This window comes from Dermacentor variabilis, chromosome 1 (genome assembly GCF_050947875.1).
Source record: "Dermacentor variabilis isolate Ectoservices chromosome 1, ASM5094787v1, whole genome shotgun sequence".
NCBI lineage: Eukaryota > Metazoa > Arthropoda > Arachnida > Ixodida > Ixodidae > Dermacentor > Dermacentor variabilis.
The window spans coordinates 240,537,965-240,563,913 of record NC_134568.1 but is presented as its reverse complement, the minus strand read 5'-3'; the positions used below and the strand labels follow the sequence as shown (position 1 = coordinate 240,563,913).

The following is a 25,949-nucleotide window of genomic DNA, read 5'->3' as shown; positions in this document are numbered from 1 at the left end:
TAACACGCACAAGCGCATGTGTGTCTCGTTTTCTCTGCTTGATGTGGTAAAAAAAATATTAACGAAGGGTTGATACATCTGCCTTAAGGCAGCGCGGAGACAATACCACTGTGAGTCTCAAAGGACCTTCAACAAAAACAACATTGTGTTATCGCTCTTGGGCGGTATAACGTAAAGATATTCCTAACGGTTTCTATTCCATTTCTGCAATCAGCTCTCTAGTACTTGTCAAACCTTTTTCGGGCTATCCCTGCTTCGCCTGTCTGTCACGCGACATCACGAAAACAGCCAAAACTGCCCATCTGATATGACGTGTTCGCTCTTATTATGCGGGATTAGACGGAACAAAATAAACATAATTATTTCTGGTTCCGCACCTTTCTAGCCATTAGCCCTCCGCTATTGGTCAAATGTTGTCGCAGCACGAAGGTCAATTTGCTCGGTGCTGCGGCCGCACTTCCTCACTCCAGCGTTTTCATTGCGAGTTTGCGCGGTCATCGAGTGAGATGTGTTTATGTTTTCTTGTGTGCACGTGACACCATGCTTGTTAATTTAGTCAGTATTCTTATGTTTAGAAGTTTATAAGGCCGATAAAACTACTATCCTTACTTCGTATAGCTGTCCACTAATCTGCTATCGTAATCGATGCTTCTCCTTTCGGGTTAAACTGCAACTTCCGTTACTGACATCTCTGAGAAACTTGAATGTTCGGATGCAATCCTGGCCCGTAATGTGGTGCGTAACGTTCAGGCCATCCCCAATGGACCCGGCGATTATATAGGTAACTCGAAACTTGAATCTATCCCGGACAAAAAATCCGTATTTTCGATCTTTAAAGAACTGTCAAAGGTTCTTATCGTCGAATATTCTGCAATTTCGAAAGCTCCAAAATAAGAATATGTGCCGCTAACTTCAGTGAGTGTTGGGTGTCACTTTTCTGCATACAAACCAATAGTTCGTGAAAAAAGGCGAAACCCTAAGACCTTGAGATGGTGCTTATTTGCCACTGCTTTCACAGCTTTTTCTCTTGCTGTGCAGTCACACTAAATTGCAGATAAACCTTGTAATTTAAACAACTTGCCTCATTCTGTTTTACCGAGAAAATAAGATGAACTTCACAATACAGGAGTTTAGTGGGCTGTGTTCCTTAGAAAAAATAATTTCTCCTCAGGTGCACGGAAAGGAAGAATAAAACGAAATAATAGTGCTTGCGTGTACATTTGAGCGATAAAGAACACAACAGGCATTGGGGATGTGACCTGTTCAAACAACAGTGAACTGCACGACAAATGATTATCAGTATCGGCTGAAAAGTGTAGCCAATGCGATTGCCCACCAAATGCGTATATACATCAATACATCAATACATCAACTGTTTTGGCGGGCAACCAATTCCATTTTGTAACGGTGCGCGGAAAAACGAGTTTTTTAACGCGCTCGTTTTACTAGCGTATTCCGTATGTTCCTTTAAATGCCGGGGGGCTGTGGGGCGCCGTGTGATTGACTCGATGTATTTGTTCTTTGTCAATGCCTAGCTTTCCGCGGTAAATCAAAAACATTCACGTATTTGAGTCTCATTACTCCGTCGTGTCCGTAAAAGTCCATATTTACCTGTTTTAAAAGAATGCTCGGTGAAGTGTACCAGCTGTACGAATTGTATACGAACCCAGTTGCCTTTCTTTGGATGCTTTAGAGTTGAGTTGTCTAATGTTAACTTGGCTACGGGGATGTCAAACCACTAAATATTATTTGAGGACAAGGCGAATAAATGTTTTGTATGCAAGTAACGTTATTTCTGGTGTGGGCCTTCTCAGCGACCTCTTTTAAGAAGGCCAACTGCCGTAAGGCTTTTTTTTTCTACGTAGGAGATGTGTTCGTTGCATTTGAAATCAGAGCCGAATATGATACCCAAATACTTAAAGGACGTTACAAAAAAGAGCTTATGGTTATTGATAGCTTAGGCAGATTGTAGGGGAAGTCGTGTAGGCGTTACAGCCATAGCCTCTGTTTTTCTATAGTTTACTTTTATTTGGCATGTTGTGCACGAAGACTGTACTGCTAATATTGCCAAATTTAAGAAGTCCTGGTCACGTTGACTTCGAATTTCATGATATAAGATGCATTCGTTTTCAAGTAACCTTATGTTTACTTGAATGTCGTGGAATAAGGCGAAAGAAAAGTGGCCCTAGCATGGATCCCTGCGGGATGCCCGGCTTCACTCACTGTGAATCAGAGCTAGTGCCATCGACAGTAACCCTCTGTTTTCGAAAGGAAAGGTAAGTAACACGTCTTCGTAAAGAAACAACTGGACACACACACACACACACACACACACACACACACACACACACACACACACACACACACACACACACACACACACACACACACACACACACACACACACACACACACACACACACACACACACACACACACACACACACACACGCACACACACACACACACACACGCACACACAAGCTCTTACGCTATAATCGTTCGTAAAATAAAATTCCAGCCAATGCTGATGCTGGTCATATCATTAGCGAATGAAATTGGCCAATGACAAATAACCCTTAAGAACGAAAACCTTTGCGAATTCGGCCTCTTTTTATTACTAGCCGTGCAAAAAGTGGTGTTTGTCGGTCGGCACCGTGCTGCAGAATGTCCAGGCTCCAGAAAGCCTGCGACGGCACGAATCGGCAAGAAGGAAGCCGCCCCAGCTTTGGAGCAAAATGACACGCCGCCTCTGCCGGCAGAGGGTCCCACTCCCGCGCGATGAGGAGGCGCCGGCTGGGCAGTGCTTGTTTTTGGAGAGCTTAAGTTCGGTCGCAGTTTGGTTCTTTCTGTACTCTCCACTTTTTTTCTTTAACGGCTTATATATATGCCGCTACAAAAAGATCATGTCGATTTGGCCTTGTTTGTCAATTACGGCTGCCATGTCATGAGCGGTTTCCAGCAGTGCTTAAATATAATGTACTCCACAATTTTCGCACATGAACATTGCAATTAAATGGGCTTGTGCGAGGAAATATTAAATGCGTTGCTCATTTTTGGCGCTGGAATAATGTTTGCGAACTTCCAGTCACGTGGAAGTTTGCCTAGTGAAAGTGACTTGACGAAGATAATGCTCGGAAACTTGGAGCACCATTCGGCATATCTGCTGAGAAAAGTGTTTGGTAGGTTGTCAGTGCCTGAAGATTTCTTTGAGTCGAGGTTAAGAAGAACTGAAAAGATGCCTTCTAAGATATCTGGATTTGATCCATGGGCAGAATTTGCTCAAGGGCATTAAAATACGGCGAATTACCGTCATGATCAGTGAACACAGAGCAAAAAATTGCAGACGGTCTGGCTGTGCCAGCCACGGAATATCGTGAGAAAGTACATTTTTTGGACCAAATTAGCGATTGCTAGGACGTTGGTTGACCGTTTTGTGGTTTCACGCCGTACTGGCCAGTGTTGTAGAGCAGCCTGCGTCCTTGCATGAAGGGGAAATCATGCGCTCCGCTATACAGTTGAGCTGAGTGAGGTGGGCAGGCTTGTGCGGATATTTATACCCAATGCTCACAGAGTACAAATGTACTTGAGTTTGGGCGAGCAAAGACTTACACGTTCTACACACCTTAAACATGCCGGGTACCTACTGGTAAAATAGGTACAAGCGTGCTCCCAACCTGGTGCTAGGCAACTACGGGAGACCACACTCTTGGAAGGACACCCACCTAATGGGAAGTTGGTGGCATGGGACCGCCGGGCTCCTTTTTGAAGAATATTAGTGTTTTGTTTGTCTTGCTTCTTGTACAGCAAGCATACTGGTCTGCACGAACCTCTAACGAGCAATATACCCCCGGAAAGCCGGGCGCCTGGCCAGGGTTCTGCATGCACACGTCTTATAAACCGGTAGGTGTCTGGCGGTGGGCATCGAACCACGCTGCTAGATATCAGCTAGATTTAGAGACACGCAGACAGAAAGTACAAAATGTATTACTTGGGAAACAAACTACTCAAAAAAATGTTGCGAGATTAGCATGTGCTTGAGTAGAGTAAACGAGGATGAATAAAACAGCCGCAATGCGTTCTTTTTTTCTCAACGAAGCCATATGAGGTTGTACGAAAATTCGTGTACTAGCCATGTCTACCACCGTGGTCAACCTCTTATAGCCTGAAATATTTCGCCTGCGGAACAGCATTCGAATCCCAGTTGGAAATATCTGTATGCGAGCTATGAACCTCCAAAATTACCCTCACACCATTTGCTACACCGAACGAGATTTGTAGGCTATATAGTTTAAAGACAGCTGAAACGGCCATCCAGCACAAAAAAGTGTATTTGTATCAGCATGCTTTCCCACTGAACAAACTCAGGCTTGGCAGGTGAACCGTCTCGCATCTTACGACAGTTTGTAAAACAGTAGGTACCGCACAGATGGTGATTTCAATTTATGTGCCTAAATAGGTGCAGCCGAACAAGTTTCTTGGAGTGTTCACCCTCGTTCGAAGCCTCATGCGCAAAGCTTTGTTTTCCGATCGAGACATGGCGACACGCTGAGGCATTTTCTTGCTGAATGACCATACATAACGTCAAAATCAAAATTTCTCTCGAGCTCAGATTTCGTGTGTCGGGAAATCGCGGTCACAGGTTAGAAGTGCAGTTCCGAGTGCAGTTCCAGATTTCTCTCGTCGTAGTGTGAAACTCTACGACTGTTGGCGCTGGGACGTTTGACGCAAAGTACGTCTGTGTCTTCTGAGGATGGTCTGTAAATTGAGCATGCAACCGCTACCACTCTGCTACTTAACAGTAGCCATGCAGCCTTAACGAAGGTGTCCTCTATATCCCCGCGTGCCCTATGGCCCACCGCCGCGGCTCCATCCATTGTCGCACGAGAGGCACGTGTATACTGGTGGCTTTCCCATTTGGCAGCGCATGATTAAAAGAAAACTGTCTCCAATCAGTGTCGCCTCCTGTAGAATATTCATGCGCACACGGGAGAGTTCCGCTCTTGCGCTCTGTATTGACAGGCATAACGAAGGTTTGTACACAGTAATGAGCAAGTGAACAAAATCGCACAATAATGTTCCATTGGATACCTGGCCTGGGAATGTTGCATTGGATTGGCATTATACCTGGGAATGTTGCAGCAAACAAGGCAGCTGGACAAGCGCATGTTAATAACGCCACATATGCTACGCAAGGCAAATTGCGGCGCATACTAAGGCAGATCTCAGCCCGTGTTTGCTAAGCGGCATGATTTGATCAGAACTCGAAATCTTCAGATTTATTGCACATTGACCCATGGCTACAATTTAAAATCCCTTCCATAATACATTCAACCAGAGCCTTTGAAACACTCATTCACCGTCTGCAGCTCGGTACCGCGTGCACAAAACACTTTCTACATAAAATTTCGAGAGCGGATAGACCAGAATGCACTTGTGGCCACGTGGATGAAGATGTACAGCCTCCTCTGGTAGAATGTCCGCGACACGACACACACAGGCAACACTTAGCAGGTTATTTAGTGGCATTCGACTGTAGGACCTTCAGCCTGAGGAAGATCTTAGGTCCTTGGCCATTATACTCATTGCAAATACGAGCGTTCGTGGCTTTTCAAAGATTTCTAGAAGCGAGCAATATTCTCGGAAACTATTGAGCAGTCCATTTTTTTTGACCCGACTTTGGCCAATTACGTGCCTGGTTTTGTGTACCTTCATATAAATCTAATTCGTGGTTTCTTATGTGCATTGATTTTAGTCTAGTTATGTGACCAGACTTTGTGTTTACTTAAGTGCGCATATGTGACTGGACTTCGTGTTATGATTTAATTATATTTTATGATTTATTCTTTGGTTTTATATCCCCATGTGAGAAGGAGTAGCCGGCGCCAATTAAAGGCGACATCTCCTAAATACCATATAATAAAAAAGTCTGCGAAACATAAAAAGAAGAAAGGTACTAAACCAAGTCACGTATTCACGAAATTCTTGCGTAAGTTCTTGTTGTGATTGGCTGTCGCCGCGGTGGTCGGACCGCTATTGTGCCGATGGCTATAATGAGCGTCTGGTGCCCAAATGCTGGCCGACGAGGAAACGTGCTTACGTAAGAAAAGTAGTGTGAAAATGGGCCCAGGGCCCATATTCAGAAAAAGCTTTCACGATAGTATTGTTCGCAAAATGTAAATGATGTTGGACATATTATTAGCGAAGGTGGCCGACCAATGGCACATAACATTTACGAACGAAAACCTTCGCGAATTCAGCCCCAGTTCTTCAGTTGGAAAGAAATAATCTGAGGCGACATAGGCAGTGAAAGAAAACTGATAATGTGCCTTATCGTCTTCGCCCTTCACCAGGCTTTGTCTTACTTTCCACTTTCCCCCTTACTACGTATAGGCTGGCTCGCGCCATGTTTGTCTCTGCTGAGCTGAAGTACTTCCATTCACCCCTTGTGCGAAATATAACTTCAGAGAACCACGACCAACTCCTAAGCGGGTTACCATTAAACTGGAACTGCGTAGTGCTTCCTTACCCTGCCAATGATAGTATCTGAGAACTTTGGGCACAGAGTTCCAATAAGTTAGTATTAGGTTATATGACACAGACAGGCAGCAGGCACGATGGCAACCAAAGACATAGAGAAAATATATGGCAGTAAAAACCACGACGTCATATTGACCAAAATCATTGAACCGGGGCTTCCTCCGCTGGTCACAATATTTATCTACTTGTTTCTTTGTAATCGCAGTTTTGCTATACGAGTACATGAAAAAAAGGAAGGTGTGCTTCATCCTACCCCAGAGAGGGTTCACCTATCTTCGATTTTCAGAACACTTCTACTCTTGATTTCTATCATGCTCCTAGTTGGAAGCTACTGTGGATTACGGACATAAATATACAGGGATGCCTCAGAAGCTAAATAAAATTCCCTTGATGTTCTGCAGAACTATGCACAACAAGCTGGGTTCGGAAATTTTTCCTCATACAAACGCGTATTATGATGGCAAACAAAGTAAGACGTTGGAGGTCCGCGCAGCCTCTTTGTACAGCTCTACTTGGCGATGCCTCAGTCTCTGAAACTTCTGAGGTCTGCATACTGGGTCTTGATATTCACCAGTTTATCACTGCGGCACACTGCCTCCATGAAAATATGCTAACTTCTTCAAGAACATTCAACCTAAGCTTATTTGTCACATAGCATCAGAAGCAGCTGGTGCTCCCTCATACATAGCGCGATAGTTGGTACGTTCTCTTGCGACCACAAATTCTGTGTAAAGAGAAATTTAATGACTAACTTTGACATAGTGGACTCAGTTGGAGACGCTTAATCGTTGTAGCGCCGTGCACACAATCACAGCGCTAGCCTGCAATACTACAATACCAGCTTTACAAGAACATGCCCAGTTGACCACAATAACAGAGCGAATTTCGAGTCGCAAAGAAAAGAAAAAAAAACGAGCTAACTACAACATTTCACCCTGTCTCAGCTTGCTTCGCTGCAAATGACGTCTTAACGCGTAGGCGTGGTGGTGTTACGTCAGTGCGCCAATGGCGGTCTCATAGCAATGCCACGATAGCGTAGTTTTCGTTCGCAGACAATTCATGGCGAGCTTATGTTCCTGAAAGCATGGCTAGAGTTTTAATACAAAATATAAATTTATCTCCTGTGTTCTACTATTAAAGTTTTGCATCCATCCATCCATCCTGTGTTTTACATACGTGTTGTAAATGTTTGCACTCTTTTATTCGATAAACATACCCACAAAAATACAACATCCTCGATTGGGCAGACACTTAGCGTCTGCAGTTGTCTGCTGCCCGTACGATCTAGCTGACATATAAAGCTGTGGTGAACTCAAGAATTTGACGGAAATCCGTCTGGTCGGGAATATATATGATAACAGTTAAAAGCGGACACCAACCATGAAATTTTATAAAAGGAAATACGTTTAGGCTCCCGCGCGGTAGCCTTGTTCACTGTGAATTTGAAGGCGGAAATGGTCCAGTTATGTAGGCTTTAAGATGTGACCTATACAACGTGCGTACACGTGGGGAAAGTTGCCGTCACTGCGATTACGTGTATGGTCTGGATTGTCAGGGATTCAAGGAAAAGTCGAGAAGTCCAGTTCTTTTGTTTTCCCATTATCTTTACGTTGTCCCAGTCTATTTCATGGCGAGCTGTTTCTGCGTGTTCGGAGAGGGCATTCGAAGATACGCTCTTCTTGTTTACGTCGTACATGTGCTGCTTCAGTATTTGCTGGCAGTTACCTGTCCCGCCGATGTAACTTGGATCGCAGTCTGCGTATGGGATGCGGTAGATAACGCCTGGAAATTTTCTTTCAGGTAGCTTGTCTTCAATGTTTACTAGGGACTGTCTTAATTTTTTGTTGGCACATGCGCTAATTGTACACAGTAGAGGCATAGAACACGCGCCAAGTGCTCGCTGATCCCAGGAACACACGGCACAGGAGCACGACTCTTGGGAGGCACGCTGCCGGTGCGTGCAGGAAGTGCTAGCAGACGTTCCACGGAACGCGCAAACGAGTCAGAGTGGCCGCTTTCACAGAGATCTCAATGCACGTGCTGTATGTCAACAGTGACATCTTCCGGTTTTTTGGAGATCCTGTTCGCGCGGTTCACAAGCGAGGCAACTACAGACTTCTTGTGGGAGGCAGGGTTCACAGAATTGAAATGCAAATAGCGACCTGTGTGGGTACTCTTTCTGTACACGCTGAACGACAAGCTGTTTCCTTCGCGCTTGACGAGGACGTCGAGGAAAGGAAGCTGGCCGTGCTGCTCCTCCCCTACGGTAAACATGATTGCCTCATTCATGACATTCAAGTGTTCTGTGAACACTGTCAGTGGCTCCTTCTTGACTACGCTGAAGCAATCGTCTACGTATCATAGAAATGTTTTGGGCGCAGGGCTGAACGAACTAAATGCGCGTTGTTCAAACGATTCCATCGTAAGGTTTGCTGCCGTAACCTATACGGCAGCCCTCATTGCTGTCCCGTGTGCCTGCCTGTAAAAGGAGCGCTAGAATGTGAAATATGTCGACGCATGCGTCTCAGCCCTAGAAACGGACGCAAGTTTGCCTGAGCCTACTCCTATTGACGTCCCGGATTTGAGGTGGCTCCTGAAGTTTTGCCTCGAGAACACATATTTGTGTTCTCGAGGCAAAACTGGAGCAGGAGCATTGAGTAATGAATACGTCATGGGGCCCACTTTCTTTTTTCTCTTTCTCGCGTTTTTGCCGAGTGGCGCACTTCCGGTGATGGTCTCTCGCGCGAGCTGTTGCGTTCGTCTCGTTGCGCTTGTCTCGTTTCGCGCAGCAGACGATTTTACGCGCTCTGCACCTGATCACCTGATTAGCGTCATAAGTCAATGCCATAATCACGAGCACTGAGGCAGACGCGGGAGGATGAAAGAGCATGATCGCGGCGCTGGAACAGGGTAGAAAAATTTGGAGGACGCTTGAGGTTCGCCTTTAAGAGTGGAACGCGATATCATTCAAAGATCCCTGACTGCTTCTCATGCTTCCCGGAAACTGGAGCGCATGTAACGGTAATGTTTACTGGGAAACACTGGCCGCGAACGCAATGCACGAAGGCGGGCTTTGTGGTAGAAACGCGTCCTCTTACGTGGGCCGCGATGTGACGGAGGCGAGCGCCAGCTGCAGGTATTGCAAAGAACCGGGCGCGCCGTTCCGTGGCCCCCAAGACACCCATCGAGCCGGCGCGCACAAATGGCGGACGCCACCGCCGGTCTGTAAACGCCGCGGCCAATCCGTGTATGGGAAGGAGTTTCTTTGAGTATTCGCGTAACAGAATTATGTTTTCTCGCATAGCCAAATTACAATCCGAGAGCTATCATGTCTGTAGGTTGTGTATAAGTCGTAGTTTACTTTTTTTTCACGTATTTTAGCTTGAGAAATTCACTTAGTGAAGTAAATTCCTTGCTTCACCTGGAGGGCGGGATTATGTGTGGTTCGAAAATCTTTTTTACCAAAACGACGCTTTCTGCGACACGGGCTTCTTAATGCTATCGCCTTAAAATGACATAGTTTCGTTCTCTGCGTGCGCGACTGCACGATGTGGGAACAAGCAGAGGAAACGAAAATATATCTCTCTTGTTACGGTGCGAAGTAAAGCAAAAACACGTAGATATTCGGTTTGTATGCTTTATTATTACAGTTATTCGCCTATTGAAGCAACAGATTAAACAAGTAACTAACGTTGCCTTGAATAATTATCGAGGTCACGTGTCACCATGACTGACATCCCAGCACTACCATGTACGTGGGCGCACTTGCGCGGTGGGCGTCCACTCTCCGGTGGGGAGAGCGGCGCCCGCAAGCAGGAGGGTAAAGGGCGTTTGGTGTGATATTTAAGCTCTTTCCGTGGCGCGTAGAGTTTCAATACTTAGCAGGCACAATCTTTAGCAAGGTGTGAGATCGGACTAGTGGTTATTCATCATCATCATCATCAGTCTGTTTTCTGTCCACTGCAGGACGAAAGCCTCTCCCTGCGATCTCCAATTACCCCTGTCCTGCACCAAACGATTCCAACTGGCGCCCGCGAATGTCCTAACTTCATCGCTCCACCTTGTCTTCTACCGTCCTCGACTGCGTTTTCCTTCTCTTGGTACTCATTCTGTCCCGCTAATGGTCCAGCAGTTATCTAACTGGCGCATTACATGACCTGCCCAGCTCCATTTTTTTTCTCTTAATGTCAATTAGAATATCGGCTATACCCGTTTGCTCTCTGACCCAAACCGCTCTCTTTCTGTCCCTTAACGTTATGCCTAGCAATTTTCGTTCCATCGCTCTTTGCGCGGGCCTTACATTGTTCTCAAGCTTCTGTGTCAGTCTCCAAGTCTCGGCCCCGTACGTCAGCACCGGTAAAATGCACTGATTGTGCACCTTCATTTTCAATGATAATGTAAGCTTCCAGTCAGGAGCTGACAATGTATGGCGTATGGGATCCAACCCATTTTTATTCTTCTATGAATTTCCTTCTAGGGATCAGGGTTCTGTGTGATTAATTGACCTAGGTAAACGTACTCCTTCGCCGACTCTAGAGGCTGACTGGCGATCTTGAACCCTTGTTCCCGTGCCCGGTTATTCAGCAATATCTTTGTCTTCTGCATATTAATCTTCAACCTCACTCTCACACTCTCTCTGTTAAGGTCCTCAATCATCAGTTGTAATGCGTCTGCATTGTTGCTCAATGTCATCGCCAAACCTAAGGTTGCTGAGATATTCGCCGTCAATCCAAGCTTACTCCGAAGCCTTCCCAGTTTAATAGCTTGAATGCTTCTTCCAAGCACGCAGTGAATAGCATTGGAGAGATTGTGTCTCCCTGTCTGACCCCTTTCTTTATAGGTATCTTCCTGCTTTTCTTGTGTAGAGTTAAGGTAGCTGTGGAACATCTGTAGATATTTTCCAAGGTATTTACGTAAGCGGTCTGTACTCCTTGATTGCGTAATGCTTCTATGACTGCTGGTATCTCTACTGAATGAAATGCCTTTTCGTAATCTATGAGAGCCATATAGAGAGGCTTATTGTACTCTGCGGATTTCTTGATAACCTGGTTAATGACATGGTTCTGATTCATTGTAGAGTATCCCTCCCTGAAGCCAGCATGTTCCCTTGGTTGACTAAACTCCAGAGTTGCCCTTATTCTATTGGAGATTATTTTGGTAAATATTTTATATAATACAGGGAGTAAGCTACTGGGCCCATAAATTTTCAATTATTTAACGTCTCTCTTTTTGTGGATTAGTATAACGTTTGCATTCTTCCAGCTTTCTGGGACCCTTGCAGTCGATAGACACTTCGTATGCCAGTTTTCCAAGCATTATGTCTCCTCCGTCTTTGATTAAATCGACTGTTATTCCATCTTCTCCTGCCGCTCTTCCTTGTTCAATGTCTTGCAAGGCCCTTGTGACCTCGTTGCTAGTTATAGGAGGAGTTTCTGTATCCTGTTTATTACTGTTTCTAATTGAGGTATCCTGACTCCTCTTGGTATTACATAATGATATAACCCGCGCGAGAGTTGACACGGGCTACAAAAAGGAGCGACAAGCGCTTGTCCTTGTCGCTTCTTTTGGTGCTCCGTGTTAACTCTAGGGCCGGTTATATAATTACAATCTTTAGAGAGAGATAGCAAAGAGAGGAAAGGCAGGGAGGTCAACCAGAGGAGCGTCCGGTTTGCTACCCTACACTGGGAGAAGGGAAAGGGGAAAAGAAAGAGGAAAGCGGGATAGAGGGAACACTGTCTGTGCACGTAGCAAAGTGCTTGGAAACCAGTCAAGTCAAAGCAAGTGCTCCGTCGATACGTTCATAGCTGGTGATGCACGTTGAAGGTACCAGTGAAGACCAAGGATCCGGTGGGCGTCAGCAGTACGGCGCAGTGCGTGGCAGTATATTTTTAAGCTAAACCCCAGCCGTTCTGACTTCAGTGCGAATATAATGATGCGGGTGAGCCATGATGCTTACTCAAGAGTTGCAAGTACTGAATTGAGAGTATCTAGCACTTGCATTGCACTTCGCGCTGACGGAGTTTGCAGGTTATTTAAGAGTATTCGAAGGGTATTCATCAGAGACCGGAGCATCATAACGACTTGCCGGTCTTCTTCAGGCAATTTGTCAGGAACTCGCGCTGTTCGCTCTACAGCCGTGCGCAGCTGTATCACTTGACGTGGCTCCGGCTCTGGTTGTGGCATCAGCTGCGGCATCGCCTCCGGTTGTGGCATCGGCTGCGGTATCGCCTCCGGCTGTGGCATCTCCTCCGGCTGTGGCATCGGCCGTACCACCGACTGTGGCATCGGCTGCGACATCAGCTGTGGCTTCGGTTGTGACTTCCGCTGTTTTTCTGGCTTTGGCTGTTGCTTTAGTAGTGAGGACCAAGTTGTATTGTTCTCCGCCATGGCCTTGTCCGATTTAGATTGGATTGCCCCAGGCCTACGGGGCAGAGGAGGAGGTGATGTCGGATGGGGCGTACTCTTCATAGAGGTATCAGCGTTCTTTGAAGTCCGGCTGCGTCGGGAACGTCGCTTTCTAACGGCCGCAACAGCTTCCCGACGAGACGAATGGTCTCTCGCCATCTGCTTCAAGATCGCCTTTTCCTTCTTAATTTTGGGGCAGTCCTTTGAGGAAGCATCATGGGACCCAAGGCAATTGGTGCATTTGAGAACCGTGGCTGCACAAGAGTCTGCAGCGTGGGGCTCGCTGCAGCGTGAGCAAACTCTCGTGTTCTCGCACGCGGCACTCACGTGTCCCAGCCTCATACAGTTGCGGCATTGCAGTGGCCTTGGGATGAATGGTCGCACAGGGTGTCTAAAGTGGCCCACCTTGACGTGCGAAGGGAGAGTCTCGCCCTTGAATATAATTTTCACACAGCGGGATGTGCCGAGGCGATACACATGTGTTATGGCGACGCCATCAACGGCAGGCTTCACTAGGATCGGCAAGTCGGCGCTGGAGATGGAGACGTCCACATCGTAGATGACACCAGTAGTTGAACCACTGTTCTGGGGGATGTACGAGCGGAGCTTAACGCCACCTAGTTCTGTAACTGTAGTCAAATTTCTCAGCGCAGTCTCATGTGTGACGTCGATAGCCAACACATTTTTTCTTGTGTTGACTCTAACGTCTGCTATCTGATTTGGCGCCACCGCTTCAAGTTGCACCGATACGGACTGTCTGTTGAGTCGCCTCAGGTTGTCGGTAGCGAGTTCTGGTACAAACAGAATCGTACTGACTGCGGTATTCTGAGTTGGTCCTACCGTTGGCGTTCTCGAAGACATGGATGCCCTGGTGGTGTGTCTTCGTTTCCCCTTGCGGCTCCGCACAAGCTCGAAGGCGTCATCGGAGAAGTCCTCACTGCTGAGCGAGTAGACGCTGGTGTCATCGCCGTCGGTGTCGCTCTGGAGGCCGGTCCGCTTCCTAGACGCAGCCGCCGCTGAAGTCGCCATTCCCGGCAGAGGCATGGGGACGTCAACTTGCATCCGCGCCACGCACCATGCCGACTCTCCAAAGATGTACGCAGAAATAAGGAAAAGACAGCTGAGCTAGAGAAATAGCGTTCTGGCTCGCAGACACTTCGTCTTCTTCGCAAGCGCATTGTATGCAATACGCTTGTCAGCTCAAAATGATCACACCTGGTGAGGGGTCCTTTAAGACAATAGTGCGCGCTCTTCGAATCAGCGAGCAGTACCTGCGCGCCCCAGCAGCAGGCCTCATGCGTTGCCACACGCTTTGAAGCCGCAATGCACAATAAATGAAAAGGGGGAGGTGGCCTCACCGTGATGATTTGCGAGGGATCGATGTGTGGCACACATTTGCATGCGAATGCGGTGACCTAGCCGCAGCAGGATCATTTATTCGGTTGAAGCCTCGTGGCTGGGAGCGCTTCGAAAAGGGAGAGAGAGAAAAACATATTTTGCGCAAAATTCGATTCAACGCTTGCCTACGATCATCAAGGCTTCGAGAGCGTGGAAACTCGCGCAGTGGTGCACCTCCTTGCAATGCAGCGTTCTTGAAGGCGCTGTCCGTGCCGTGTGTTTACTTAGGCCATGGCGCTTGTCCGCGGCGATCATCCTCGCATGTGGCCCGTGGACGGCGCCGGATCGATGCGACAGCAGCACCAGTTGTGAAAATAGACGAAGAGCGCGTGTAGCAGTTGGACAGCGGCGTTTTTATTGGCTTATGGATTTTTCTGTCGTCCTTTCCTCGTCTTATTTTAGGAACTGAGCAGGCGTACACCCCGTCACTTGTTCAACCCTCTGGCTAACTGGAAGCTTTTAACGGATCGCTGTGGCTCTTTCTGAAAGCGAGTCAAATTGGAGCCGTCGCCTTAAGTTTTCAGTTGCGGAGAATGACGCAGCCGAATGGCTTTCGAACATTTTTTTTTTTTTGCCGGGGTGGCGGAATAGGCCACGCAACACTCTCATTCGCTTGTCTCATGTTGGCCGGAAATATTGCTTTTCTTTCTTTCCAGTGCGCTGTTCGTCCTTTTTATTTTTACTTGCCGACGAATTTACCACACCGTATGGTACAATCAGGGCAACAAATCTGATTTCTGATTGTAGGCGCTATAATATATTGTTTGCTGTTGGAGAAGTTCGCTATGGCAAAAAGGAGATGTTGCGGAAGAGAAGTGGGCGGGAGTGCAAATGCTATACCGCTACTGTTGCCGTTTGGCCACCTGCCGTCATACGTCGTGTTAGTTAATCGATGACAATTACATTTGCTGCGCGGATTAGCTACTGGGCAACATCAAGGGTAACGGTAAGCGCTATATTTATTGTTAATGAACTCAAATTGCCCATTGTTCATGAATAGAATAACAGGCTAAACTTTCAACAGAAACTCTTGGTTCACACGAAAAGCGGTAACAAACGGCGAGACATTGCCTTTGCGAGGTCTGGCAATTGTCCATGTAGTACGTTGCGTGCATATACCTATATTCGAGCTTGTACGTGTTGCTTCATTTGTAATCCTTGACATATGCTGCACAGCATAACAGATACACAGCTACCCACCAAAGAGAGTTCGTCACTATTGCGAAAGTCAATATATCGCGAAATTAAGCGTACAGCAAATTCAGAAGGGTGTAGGATTGGGCTTGTTAGTAAAACGTGACTTATATATGGTTTTGATAGAGAGTGCAATAAAAACAGAAAGGACAGAAGTCCCCTCTGCTTTTGTTGCACTGTCTATCCATACGGTAAGCGGTACTAGATAACCGTTATAATTTCCTGTCAAAAGGGCCAAAACACGCGCATGCTTTACAGTTCGTTTCTAGGTGACATTGATGATTAATACTGACGTTGTCTGCGGTGATAGATTACACTTCTGTAATATCCAGAATGGACATCTTATGTTACGAGCGGACGCTTCGTGTGCTTCAAGAACGCGAATATGCGAAACGAGAGGCGACGCCGCCTGTAAATTCCCGAATCAGGTCCCTGCGATGGCGTGTATTTCGATAACGCCTACTCTAGGCTATAGTTAATTCGATATTAATGAAAGAGGTATACATTGTACATACGAATGTGAACTATTATGGAACCTTCTTCTTTTGCGTACTTCTACCGCGGAAAAAGAACAACCGATATTCAACTGACATTGGTTGGTCCGCAGTTCTGGCACCAAATTCAAGAAGTTGGACTTTCATTTTCTTTGTCACTGGATCATCTTTCTCGGCTTAAGAAATGCAGAGAGTTTTTATAGAACATTCTTCTTTAGCGCCCCTAAAAGAAGTATGTGTTTTGCCTTTGTGTGAGGTTTAAGGCCGTCAAAAGTGCTTCCATTGACTAGACTTAACGAGATTGCTGTAGACGCTGCGTTGAGCCTCTAGGCGTATGATTTAGCCTTTAAAAGGGTTGTGAAACAACGGCGCCACTCGATGTATACGCCTTTCACGTAGCTTGAGTATACGTACCGTTTAGCCCCGCTACTTTGCGCATTGCACGGCCAACTGCCGCGCATACGACTGAGCGTAATTGCCCCGCTTATCGCTAAATGGCGGTGAGCCCTTGGTCGGTACGTGTACGGCTGCGATCAAAGGGACCGCGGAAGGAAGGGTCTCACTCACCGCTCGCTCGATACCGTCTCCCCTGCCTCATGCCTGTCTGTGCCGCACGGCGGCCTTGCGTTTCTGGTTTCTGGTGTTCCAATCGGAAGTGCGTGGCTTTCTGTTGGCGGCCCCGTGCTTATAATAACAGATTATCATTGGCTGCGACAAACATTCGTAAATAATACAGCCACGACTTTGTTCAGTGTTGGCTGAAAGCTAGCCGACCCGGGACGTTTGCAACGAGGAAGCGTTGTTGCTTTCATATTTATGCACAGATGTCGTGCACTTATCACCGAGTGGTTAGCGGGACGTCTGTTGTGATGATAACCATAGAGATCGCCGCGCTGACCGAATTGGCTATTACGAAATGTCGATTATAATATCGATATAAATATTGCGGAGGTTTACCTACCTCAGTCTGTTCTTGAGCTGAGAAATTCTTGGTTTTTCTCCTGTTTTAGTCGACAGTATGCACTGGCTGTTTGATAGAGAGTAAAGAATTACTACAGGGACGTAACGATTGTAAGGTAAACATCGCGACACTTATCCTGCGGAACACTTTCAGCCATGAGGAAGAGGTAATGTTTGGGACTCATACATCGCTCACGTACCTACATAGTATGCAGCATAAGTATCATATATCCTGGTTTATGAGTGTCGCGACATTATTTAGATTTCCAGGCGGTCACACGAGAAGGCCATGGGCGAAAGTGCTCATGCATTGCAATTTACGTGGCCTCGAAGAAACCGAAGTAGTCAGACTAAATCGGGAGTCAACCACGATGTCCCTCAACAGTTACTTCTGGTCGTTCAGATCGATCGATCAATCGATCAGCAATTCATTCAATCTTCCTGATCATCGACATCAAGGGCGCCTATAGCGTCACGCTATTTCATTTTGATTTTAGTCCAACCTCTTTGCGGCAAATTTACGTAGCCGGCGACGAAAGCGTGGGCGAGGACCTGCAACGTGTTTTGAGCAGTGCGATCAAACTTTCTCCTCGTTTACAGGAGGTCCATTTTGTTTAGTTTTAAAGCGAGTAACATTACCTACCGTGACATGTTCTCTTTATCTGACCGGATTACTAGCGAGGAGCATGCAGAGGGAAAGATGGCCTCGGTGGGGCCGAGCCAGCGAAGCGAAAGTAGGTCACCAGGAGAGGAGGGTTGCGCTGGCGTCTCCGAGTGGTCCGAGCGGCGCTGACGTCAAGTCTGCGTCACACAGAAGATGCATGGGCGAGGAGAGTGGTGCCAGGTTCTCCTATTGGTACTCTGGCTCCAATGTGTTTGAGACGCTTTAGTACTTCAAATACGTTTAAAGGAGAAGAATCAGAATGTCACCAATTAACCTTCATCGAGGAGTGATTCATAGACGTGAACTGCTTTCTGTCTCCTTTGTAATTGTGTGAATGCTCGTTTCAGTTGCATTTGTTGCGTAGATAGACTGCAGAGGCGTAAACATCGCCTTGTGTGTACAAAAGGAGCTCCAGAAGCGACGACGAGAAACAGCACTATACTTAGGGTATAGGTAGGGTAATATTAATCACAGCGCGCAACGCGTCATTTTGAGCTTTCCGCGCAATATCTTCAAGCTGCAAAGTCTCAGTGGTTTGTTATTTTGATGAAAGATGTAGCCACCTGTCTACCTTGATTGGTTCGAAAACTGATGTAATAGTTGAAAGGACGCCAGAGAAAAGAATGCGAAGTCAGTGCTTGTGAGTTAACAGCCACTTGAATTGAAGTAAAAAATCCGCTTAGTAGTTTTTTGGAGTGTGCATATCGCAGTCTTGGTACACTGAAGCGGCATCGCAAATATTTTTGTTTCTGCGTTTTACTAACTAGTCTTAGGCAGAATATAAGCACGGTGCGTATAAATTTAAGAGTGATAAAGTTATCTGAGTAGGATTCTCATGAAGGGGTAAAACGCACGAAGAAGTACCCCAAGAGGCCTAAAATTAATTTTACGGAGCTCATTCTAACTTGCATAGATGTACTATCCTCTTGCTTAGGATAATAAAATAAATATAATTATGGGGTTTTACGTGCCAAAACCACTTTCTGATTATGAGGCACGCCGTAGTTGAGGACTCCGGAAATTTCGACCACCTGGGGTTCTTTAACGTGCACCTAAATCTAAGTACACGGGTGTTTTCGCATTTCGCCCCCATCGAAATGCGGCCGCCGTGGCCGGGATTCGATCCGGCGACCTCGTGCTCAGCAGCCTAACACCATAGCCACTGAGCAACCACGGCGGGTAAATGCTTAGGATGGTCCGCACGTACAAGCGGAATACATCCAGGGCTTCGTGGGTCGAAAATTACATGAAAAAGAAAAGCACTTGAAGTCGTTTGAGAGCGAACCCACTACATTGGTGCGACGGCGAAAGCTTTTGGTGTAACGAAATATGCTCTGCTGAGGCGCGCACGAAGACGTAATGAGTGCAGGTTCCAAATGCTTTATAAAAGAACGCTCGCATGTAAACGACGCGTGCTTCCAGACACAAAAGAGGAGGGCTCGTCGACCATATTTTGAACATGGAGAGTTCCTTGTTTGGCCTGACTTCAAGGCCAACTGGGGGTGACGGTCAAAAACCTTATCATGTCTAACCAGCCTGGCTGTTCTGCCCAGAAACTCCAGAGTATTGCACACCCCCATTCCCCTTAAGAAAGCAGAAATTGAGAAGGAAAGCTTAAGAAAGGAAATGAGAAAGCGTATACTCAGTGCCTGAACCCGTGCTAAACAGTCTTCTACTAGGGACGACGCTCGAGTCAATGGATACTGGAGATGCTTAGTTTGCAAGAAGTTATGGAGCAAGACAGTAGCGAGCTCTTAGTGGATTCAGTACACAAATCCTGCCGTGGGCGTCCACGGAGTCCACTGCAAGTATGTGGCTTGCAGGTAGAGGCGTTTTCTATTTTCGAGGAGGTTGACTCATTTTGCCCCTGAGATTGGGGCAAAACGAGTAATTTTTTTTCCTTTTACAAAATAATTATTGTTTAATAGTTCTGCTAACTTGAATACCTTACTTTTTTCTGGCCAAGAAGGAACGGGCCCAAAGAGAGTTCTTATTGATTTTTTTCACCTTTTTCGATAGAATCAAGAAATCAGCACGAACCTGATTTTTTTTACGCGCTTTTTACACTAATGCAGAAAATTGGGTGAGGTGTTCCGCATCCATCCTCGAAAGAATCAGCGCTTCGCAAGGCTGAGGATAAAGAAACGAAGCAACGGGACAAATGCACAATTCACATAAAAATATTGCGCTGCCTACGAAGGCTTTTATGTGCTTGAGGACGGACTATATGAGCTCAACTATATACAAAAAATAAGATACTAAATCTAACTATGGCTGTGCAATTAAGTGCACAGCGATAATTAAAGTTAAATCGCTGTGGAAAAAAATACATTACCATAAGTGAACGCTGTGCTTGCAATATAGCGTGTTTGGACGAGCGTGTTTCTTCAAGGAATGGCCATCTTTTCTTTTTTTTAATGAAGAGGTGGGGGGACCTTATGATGGCTTATGTATGCCCGCGTGTTTTTCTACATGTGATATGCCTCGCTATCTCATTTTTTAATACAGCTAAAAGGCATCAGACACTGTCGCCAACAGTTTGCTCACAAGGAGTGGGGTGGGCTGAGGGTACGACAATATCGAGAAAGAAGAAACGCTGGAAGAACGGAAAAAACGTGCACTAAGGTGGCGCGGATCACAATCAACGATCATTGCATAAGTGCCCTAGGGAAGAACTGAGCAAATAGCGCGTTCGCAGCCTTCACAGCAGACATCCGTTGGGACTATCGCGTTGGGACCTTTGCACAGATAGCAGGCTATTGCTTGGTCCATAAATTATTGCACAATAATGCAATGTAATGCAATATTGCAATATGCATATGCAATATATGCAATAATGCAATATTGCAACCCTTTTGCACAATAATACAAAGCCAGAAAGAAAGCGCGCAACGGTATCGTTGGCTTTCGCAGGTAGGGCAGTTGCCCCCCCCCTCCCGCCCCGTCCAATCAGGTATGAATTCTGAATTTGTAAACGCGATGCCTAACCAGACAGCTAGACGTCGTGCTTCGCTCACATTGTAATAGCTGACGATTGACCGGAAGGTCAGATGCCAAAAAAGTTGTAAGCCATACGGTTTGACCACGACAGTGGCCATACATAGTACATAGGTTCCGTTTAAGAGAATGGACACGGCACCGAGGCTTCTTTCATGACACGTTTACAATGGCCTTAAGAATAGGAATATACATGATTTTTAAGCAGGCTAACTGTTTTGATCACAGAATGCTTAGCAGTAGCAGCCCTCGGCTACCCCTTTCTGTTTGGACTTGTTTTTCTTACCTACGTAACTAGCAATGCTGCTCGTGTTCTTGATGAGATACAGGGCGCCAGATATAATTGGTGCGTTATGCTTTCCCTCATATGAAGATGTGCTTAATTTCTGTGGAATATTAGTGGCGAGTAACACCCACGCTGTTTTTAAGGATTTATCTGCCCTCAGCTTATTTTTAATGGTTGTGGAAGTGAAGGTATTCGTCATTCAGTTCTAAGCATTGGTTCATGGCACGTAATTTCATAATTTTAATTCACATGACACACCCTGAAGCTGCATGCTCAATGTGAATGAAAGAAATAAACGTAATTTTTGCATATTTCCTGTGAAACGGAGAATGAGTGCTTTTTATTTTGCCTCGCTCTCGCAGTTCCCAGCTGCGCCAACCACTTGGCGACGTTCCTGTGCGGACGTGGGTTTGATGGGCGCATCTTCTGCCTCACTGTTCCTGGAGCTGCTGAAACGGGTTCCACAGCAGCCATCGCATCAGCAGCAGAACAGCCTTCCGTCGGTCACGTACACGGCACCAGTCTTCCCGAATCCGGCCGCAGAGAACTCCAGTTCACGGGCCGGCGAAGAACCTGTGTTGGTATGGATGCCATACCAGCACAACGCCCTGACGAGCCTCGTCCTCTACGGTGTACTGGCTGTTCTCGGCACCACGCTCAACATATTCCAGATTTCATCGCTCTTCATCCAGGAGAACTTGAGGCGAAAGGGCAATGTGCTGCTCGCGAACCTTGCTCTCGCCAACCTGCTCGTGTCATCTGTCGGCTTCCCGGTGACCATCGTGGCCATTCTGGCCGGCAGCCAGGGCAGCTTAATCACCTGTCGCTGGCAGTGGTACCCCGCGCTGTTGGGCTTCTACACCACTGTGTTCACTTTCCTGTTCATCGCGGCCGAAAACTACGTGCGGAGTTGTCGCCAGGACCGGGACGTCTACTCGTCCGTGTGCGGCGCAAAGCTGGTCGTCTTCCTGATGATGGCAGCCTGGACGATCGCAATCTCGCTGGTTCTCGTCGTCACCTTGGTCACAGGTGGCCTAGATGTCTGCGAACGAGACATGCGCGAAAGTAAAATGTTCGTGGCGCTGTGCGTGCCTTTCGCGCTCACCGCCGCGGTGTTCGCCAAGGCTATGCATGAGCAGCGGGACTATACGTACAATCTGGAGCTGCGAAACTGCCTGGCCACTCGCGAGGAGATACTCCAGCGAACCCTTCTGCGTACCAATGCAATTGCGTACGCCCTGTTCCTTCTTTTGTGGCTTCCTTTCCTGCTGACGGTCATCATCAGCCCGTCTATGCGGAGCTCCAGTCCAGGCACCTCTGCTGTCGAGACGCTTTTCTTCACCGCCCAATGCTTTAGCTGTATTTGCGGCTGCGTGTACGCATTCACGCACGACGCATTCCGTCAGGGCTTTCTCTATTTGGTCCACTACTTCTGCTGCAAGAGCCACCCCGAGTTCAGCAAACCACCAATCGGTGACGACAAGGCAACCAGCTCGATCAGGGTGCACGTGGGCATGGATTCTCGCGTCGGAGAGCGCAGGCATCGCTACGGCAAGGCTGCAACCATGGGCCTACTCAGTTTTGCTGGAGCAGACACCTGCAGGACTCGCGTAGAGGAGGACTTTCTCTGACGCGCACGTCCGCTGCTGCCCGACGACGCGCATTAGGGTGGCATTTCCTGGCTCAAACAGCGGCTCGTGGCGTGTCACTTGGGTGCTCGGTGTGTCGCTCCGTTTCAGGGAACAATCTCGTTCAGACTTCCGGTCTGGTGCAGGTTCGTGCTTTTCTCCTACGGGCCACACCGACACCAACCCTCGTCTGCGGACCCAGCCATCTCACGTGTCCATTAAATACCGGAACATTCCATGGATGGGCAGCACGACTGGGCCATTCGTCACGAGGTATAGGGGTTGCATGGCACACCAGTAGGCTCATACATGCAAGTGCACTGCTCGTCCGTTGATTCCCGGGTCGTCACTATACGCTGCGACGGGGGCAACCGACGCGTGAGGCGGGGCGAGGTTCAGGCGACGCTCGCTGCTAGCGCCGGCGTGAAAAGGCTGGCTGCAGACTGGAAGGCAGAAAGCGAGCGATTTTTGAAGAAGGATCGACTCGGAACACGAGGCTCGCCTTCTGGCGCCACACGCCTGTTGATAGAGGCTGAATTAGTGCGTCAAACTACGGTGCGCCTTCGCGATGTGCCGCGAGAAATGCACAACATTCTAGCTATAGAGGGAGCAATTTACGCTTGCAATAGTGAGAGTTGTTGTTGAGAGGCAGCGAGCCAAATAAAAAGCAGTACTCAGGTATCGAGTGTACAGTTCACATTTTTTTTTGTAAGTGGTATAAGTAAACATCCATACTTCCATAACACTTTAATAACTGGTAATTTATGCTCCTTACAGGCAGCATTAGCAGTATTGCACACTCGAAGTATGCACGTGATTTGTCACAGATAAATATTTATGTGGAAGGACTAATAGGTCGCAAAAAAAAAATCTAAACAAATCTTTTAAATTCTTGCGGAGCTGTAGGCTTAATGGAGTCCAGATAGTCAAGTACTATTGATTCTAACATGATCCCTTTTGCGGAATTGATTGTTCTTCTATCAATAAAACAACAAGAAAATGCTAGGCCAATGCAATGGCAACGTAGGATGGGCGATAGCTTCTGACGCAGTTAGGCAGTGTAATTTTTTCTGTGGCTCATGTTTCACCACCACTTTGTTAAATTCACGTGTTAAACAGGGCTTTACAGAGCATGTCGCATGCCAGAGGGCATGATAGCCTACGAAGAAGCAAAAGGTGAACTGGAGGTATGGACTGGGCGTTGAGGAAAGCTAGTTTGTGTTGTGCCAGCAAGACTGAGAGAGGGAAAGAGTTACACGCTGCGAGTTACACGCTTGCCACTGTGATTGAAAATATGTAGGGTAAAATTCGTTACTACCAAATAAGAATATTACTTACAGCCTTCCTTGAAATAGTCTGTCGTTGGGACGTCACGGGCAAACACTGTGACGCCGGATCCTCACAGAGCTCTATAACGACTAGAAAGGTATGGTCGCTGTTAATCGTCTAATGCGCTGAATGAAATTGAGTATGGCTACTAACACAGGACAACACACCAGACAGGACAACAACATGGTGTCCTCCCGCGTTAGTAGCCGTACTCCAGCTTCACTCAGCGCATTAACACAAACTAGCCCAAATTCCTCCCTTTGCTCGATGGTAAATGACAGTCCGCAGGCCTGACTAGGTGAGAGATGACTGCAATGCCATCATTTTGTCTGGAAAAGGAGATAAAGCTGTGTTCTTACGTGGTTAATCACTTTCTATATTCTAACAAGTTTTCCAGGATGTCTTAACAATGGGATTTCACAGTCAAAATTAGAAATTTTCCGTTGATATTGTGTGAGCAACAGATCCCCTTACTCACTGCAGAATATGTAGACACCAGCTTTGACGCACTCTTTGCCATCTAACTGCTTTCCAGTTGGAGGTTCAAGAAGTTCCTGAAAACTTGTGCATAGGTTCTTCAGAAAGGCACTATATGGAAATAAATTACGCTGTTTCTTTTCCTTTTCCGACTATGATGACCACAGCGTAGAATTCACGTCTACTTATCCTGCCGCGAAGACTATGGCCAAATTCTCCATCACATCGCTATGTAGATAGTGCAGCTTCAATGCGATACTACTCTTCAAATCTTCCCGTCGTTTATACAACGATCATGTAAGCTCTCTCTCTCTATTTTCTCTCTCTCTCTCTCTCTTTTTTCTGACGCTGTTGATTGACCGGTCACTATGCACAAAAGTAGGAAGCGAGCATTTTACCAACGTGCGTTGTACCGCTTGGAAGAGTGTCGACACGCTGTCTCTTCTTTCCAAACGGTGGATAACTTAAACATGTTTAAATGTTTTTTTTTTTAGTTTTTTAGTTTTTATTTTTATCATACAGCAGTATTCCTTCTAGGTGTCATCATGAGAGTTACCAGATCAATAAGAAGGTTTGTTCATTGGCATTGCTTTTTTCAAATTTGTTTCTGAAACTCCACCGAGCATTCTGTATGACTTGGGCGCTTTTTTTTCTCTCGCCTATGCATGTTTGAGAGGAAAAAGACGAGAAAATGACGATTTGGTTCGGCTACAACAGTTGGAAAATAAAAGTTTTTCTGCTTAAATTGTTACGCGTGCAGGGAAGTGTCGTTATTACGAAAATGAAAAGTCGGGACGTTTTTTCACCATACAGTTATATATGGACACACGTTTACAGCTTCGCCATTTTCAAGGCATAATAATGCCTCCCTCAAATACAAGTCTTGGACGCTGCATGGGGATTTGGAACGCTGTTTAGTGTGGTTCTTTTGCATGTGCTTAGTGCTTCAAAATGTGTTTATTAAAAAAAGGACTCCCAGCGTACAACGCATATGGCACCTTTCCCATAACTATTTGCCACGGGACGGTAGCCAACAATCTCTGGTATTCGAAGAGTATCGAACCATCCCTCTTCGGGCTTTGCACTCTCCCTCCACAAACGGCAGGAAATCAACCGTGATTAGATGACAGCTAAACGCGACAGCCTGTATGGCTTGGAAACAGAGCATATTGTTTGTGCATATCATAAACTATAGCAATAAATCGTTTTTGCTATTGAAACTCCTTGTTTGTTTTATCTCCTGAATATGGGGCCCCCAAATAAGAATTCTGTTCTTACATTACGTTAAGAGGTCAACCTTAACAATGAATGGGACACTATGAAAAAGGTATGTATGTATGTATGTATGTATGTATGTATGTATGTATGTATGTATGTATGTATGTATGTATGTATGTATGTTCTTGGTAAAGTATGTAGAGAGGTCCTACATTTCCTTTCAAAATTTTCCTTTAAGGAGAAGAAAAATATAAGTAAAACGTGCCATTAGTAACCATATGTATGTATGTATGTATGTGTGTATGTATGTATGTATGTATGTATGTATGTATGTATGTATGTATGTATGTATGTATGTA

The 25,949-nt window shown here is 46.4% G+C and overlaps 1 protein-coding gene across 2 annotated transcripts in view; it reads left to right on the top strand.

Annotated features, from left to right (window-relative positions):
• LOC142560243 (uncharacterized) overlaps positions 1-25,117 on the top strand; it is a 44,303-nt gene extending 19,186 nt beyond the window's left edge. Inside the window, exons 2-3 of one of the 2 annotated variants that reach the window (XM_075672206.1) lie at positions 8,618-8,806; positions 21,301-25,117. In XM_075672206.1, coding sequence (XP_075528321.1) covers positions 21,352-22,569 — 1,218 coding nt within the window. In that variant the 5' untranslated portion in view covers positions 8,618-8,806; positions 21,301-21,351 and the 3' untranslated portion in view covers positions 22,570-25,117. The remainder of the gene's footprint in view (positions 1-8,617; positions 8,807-21,300) is intronic. The other variant, XM_075672199.1, reaches the window with a different exon arrangement.
• Positions 25,118-25,949: the final 832 nt, after the last annotated feature.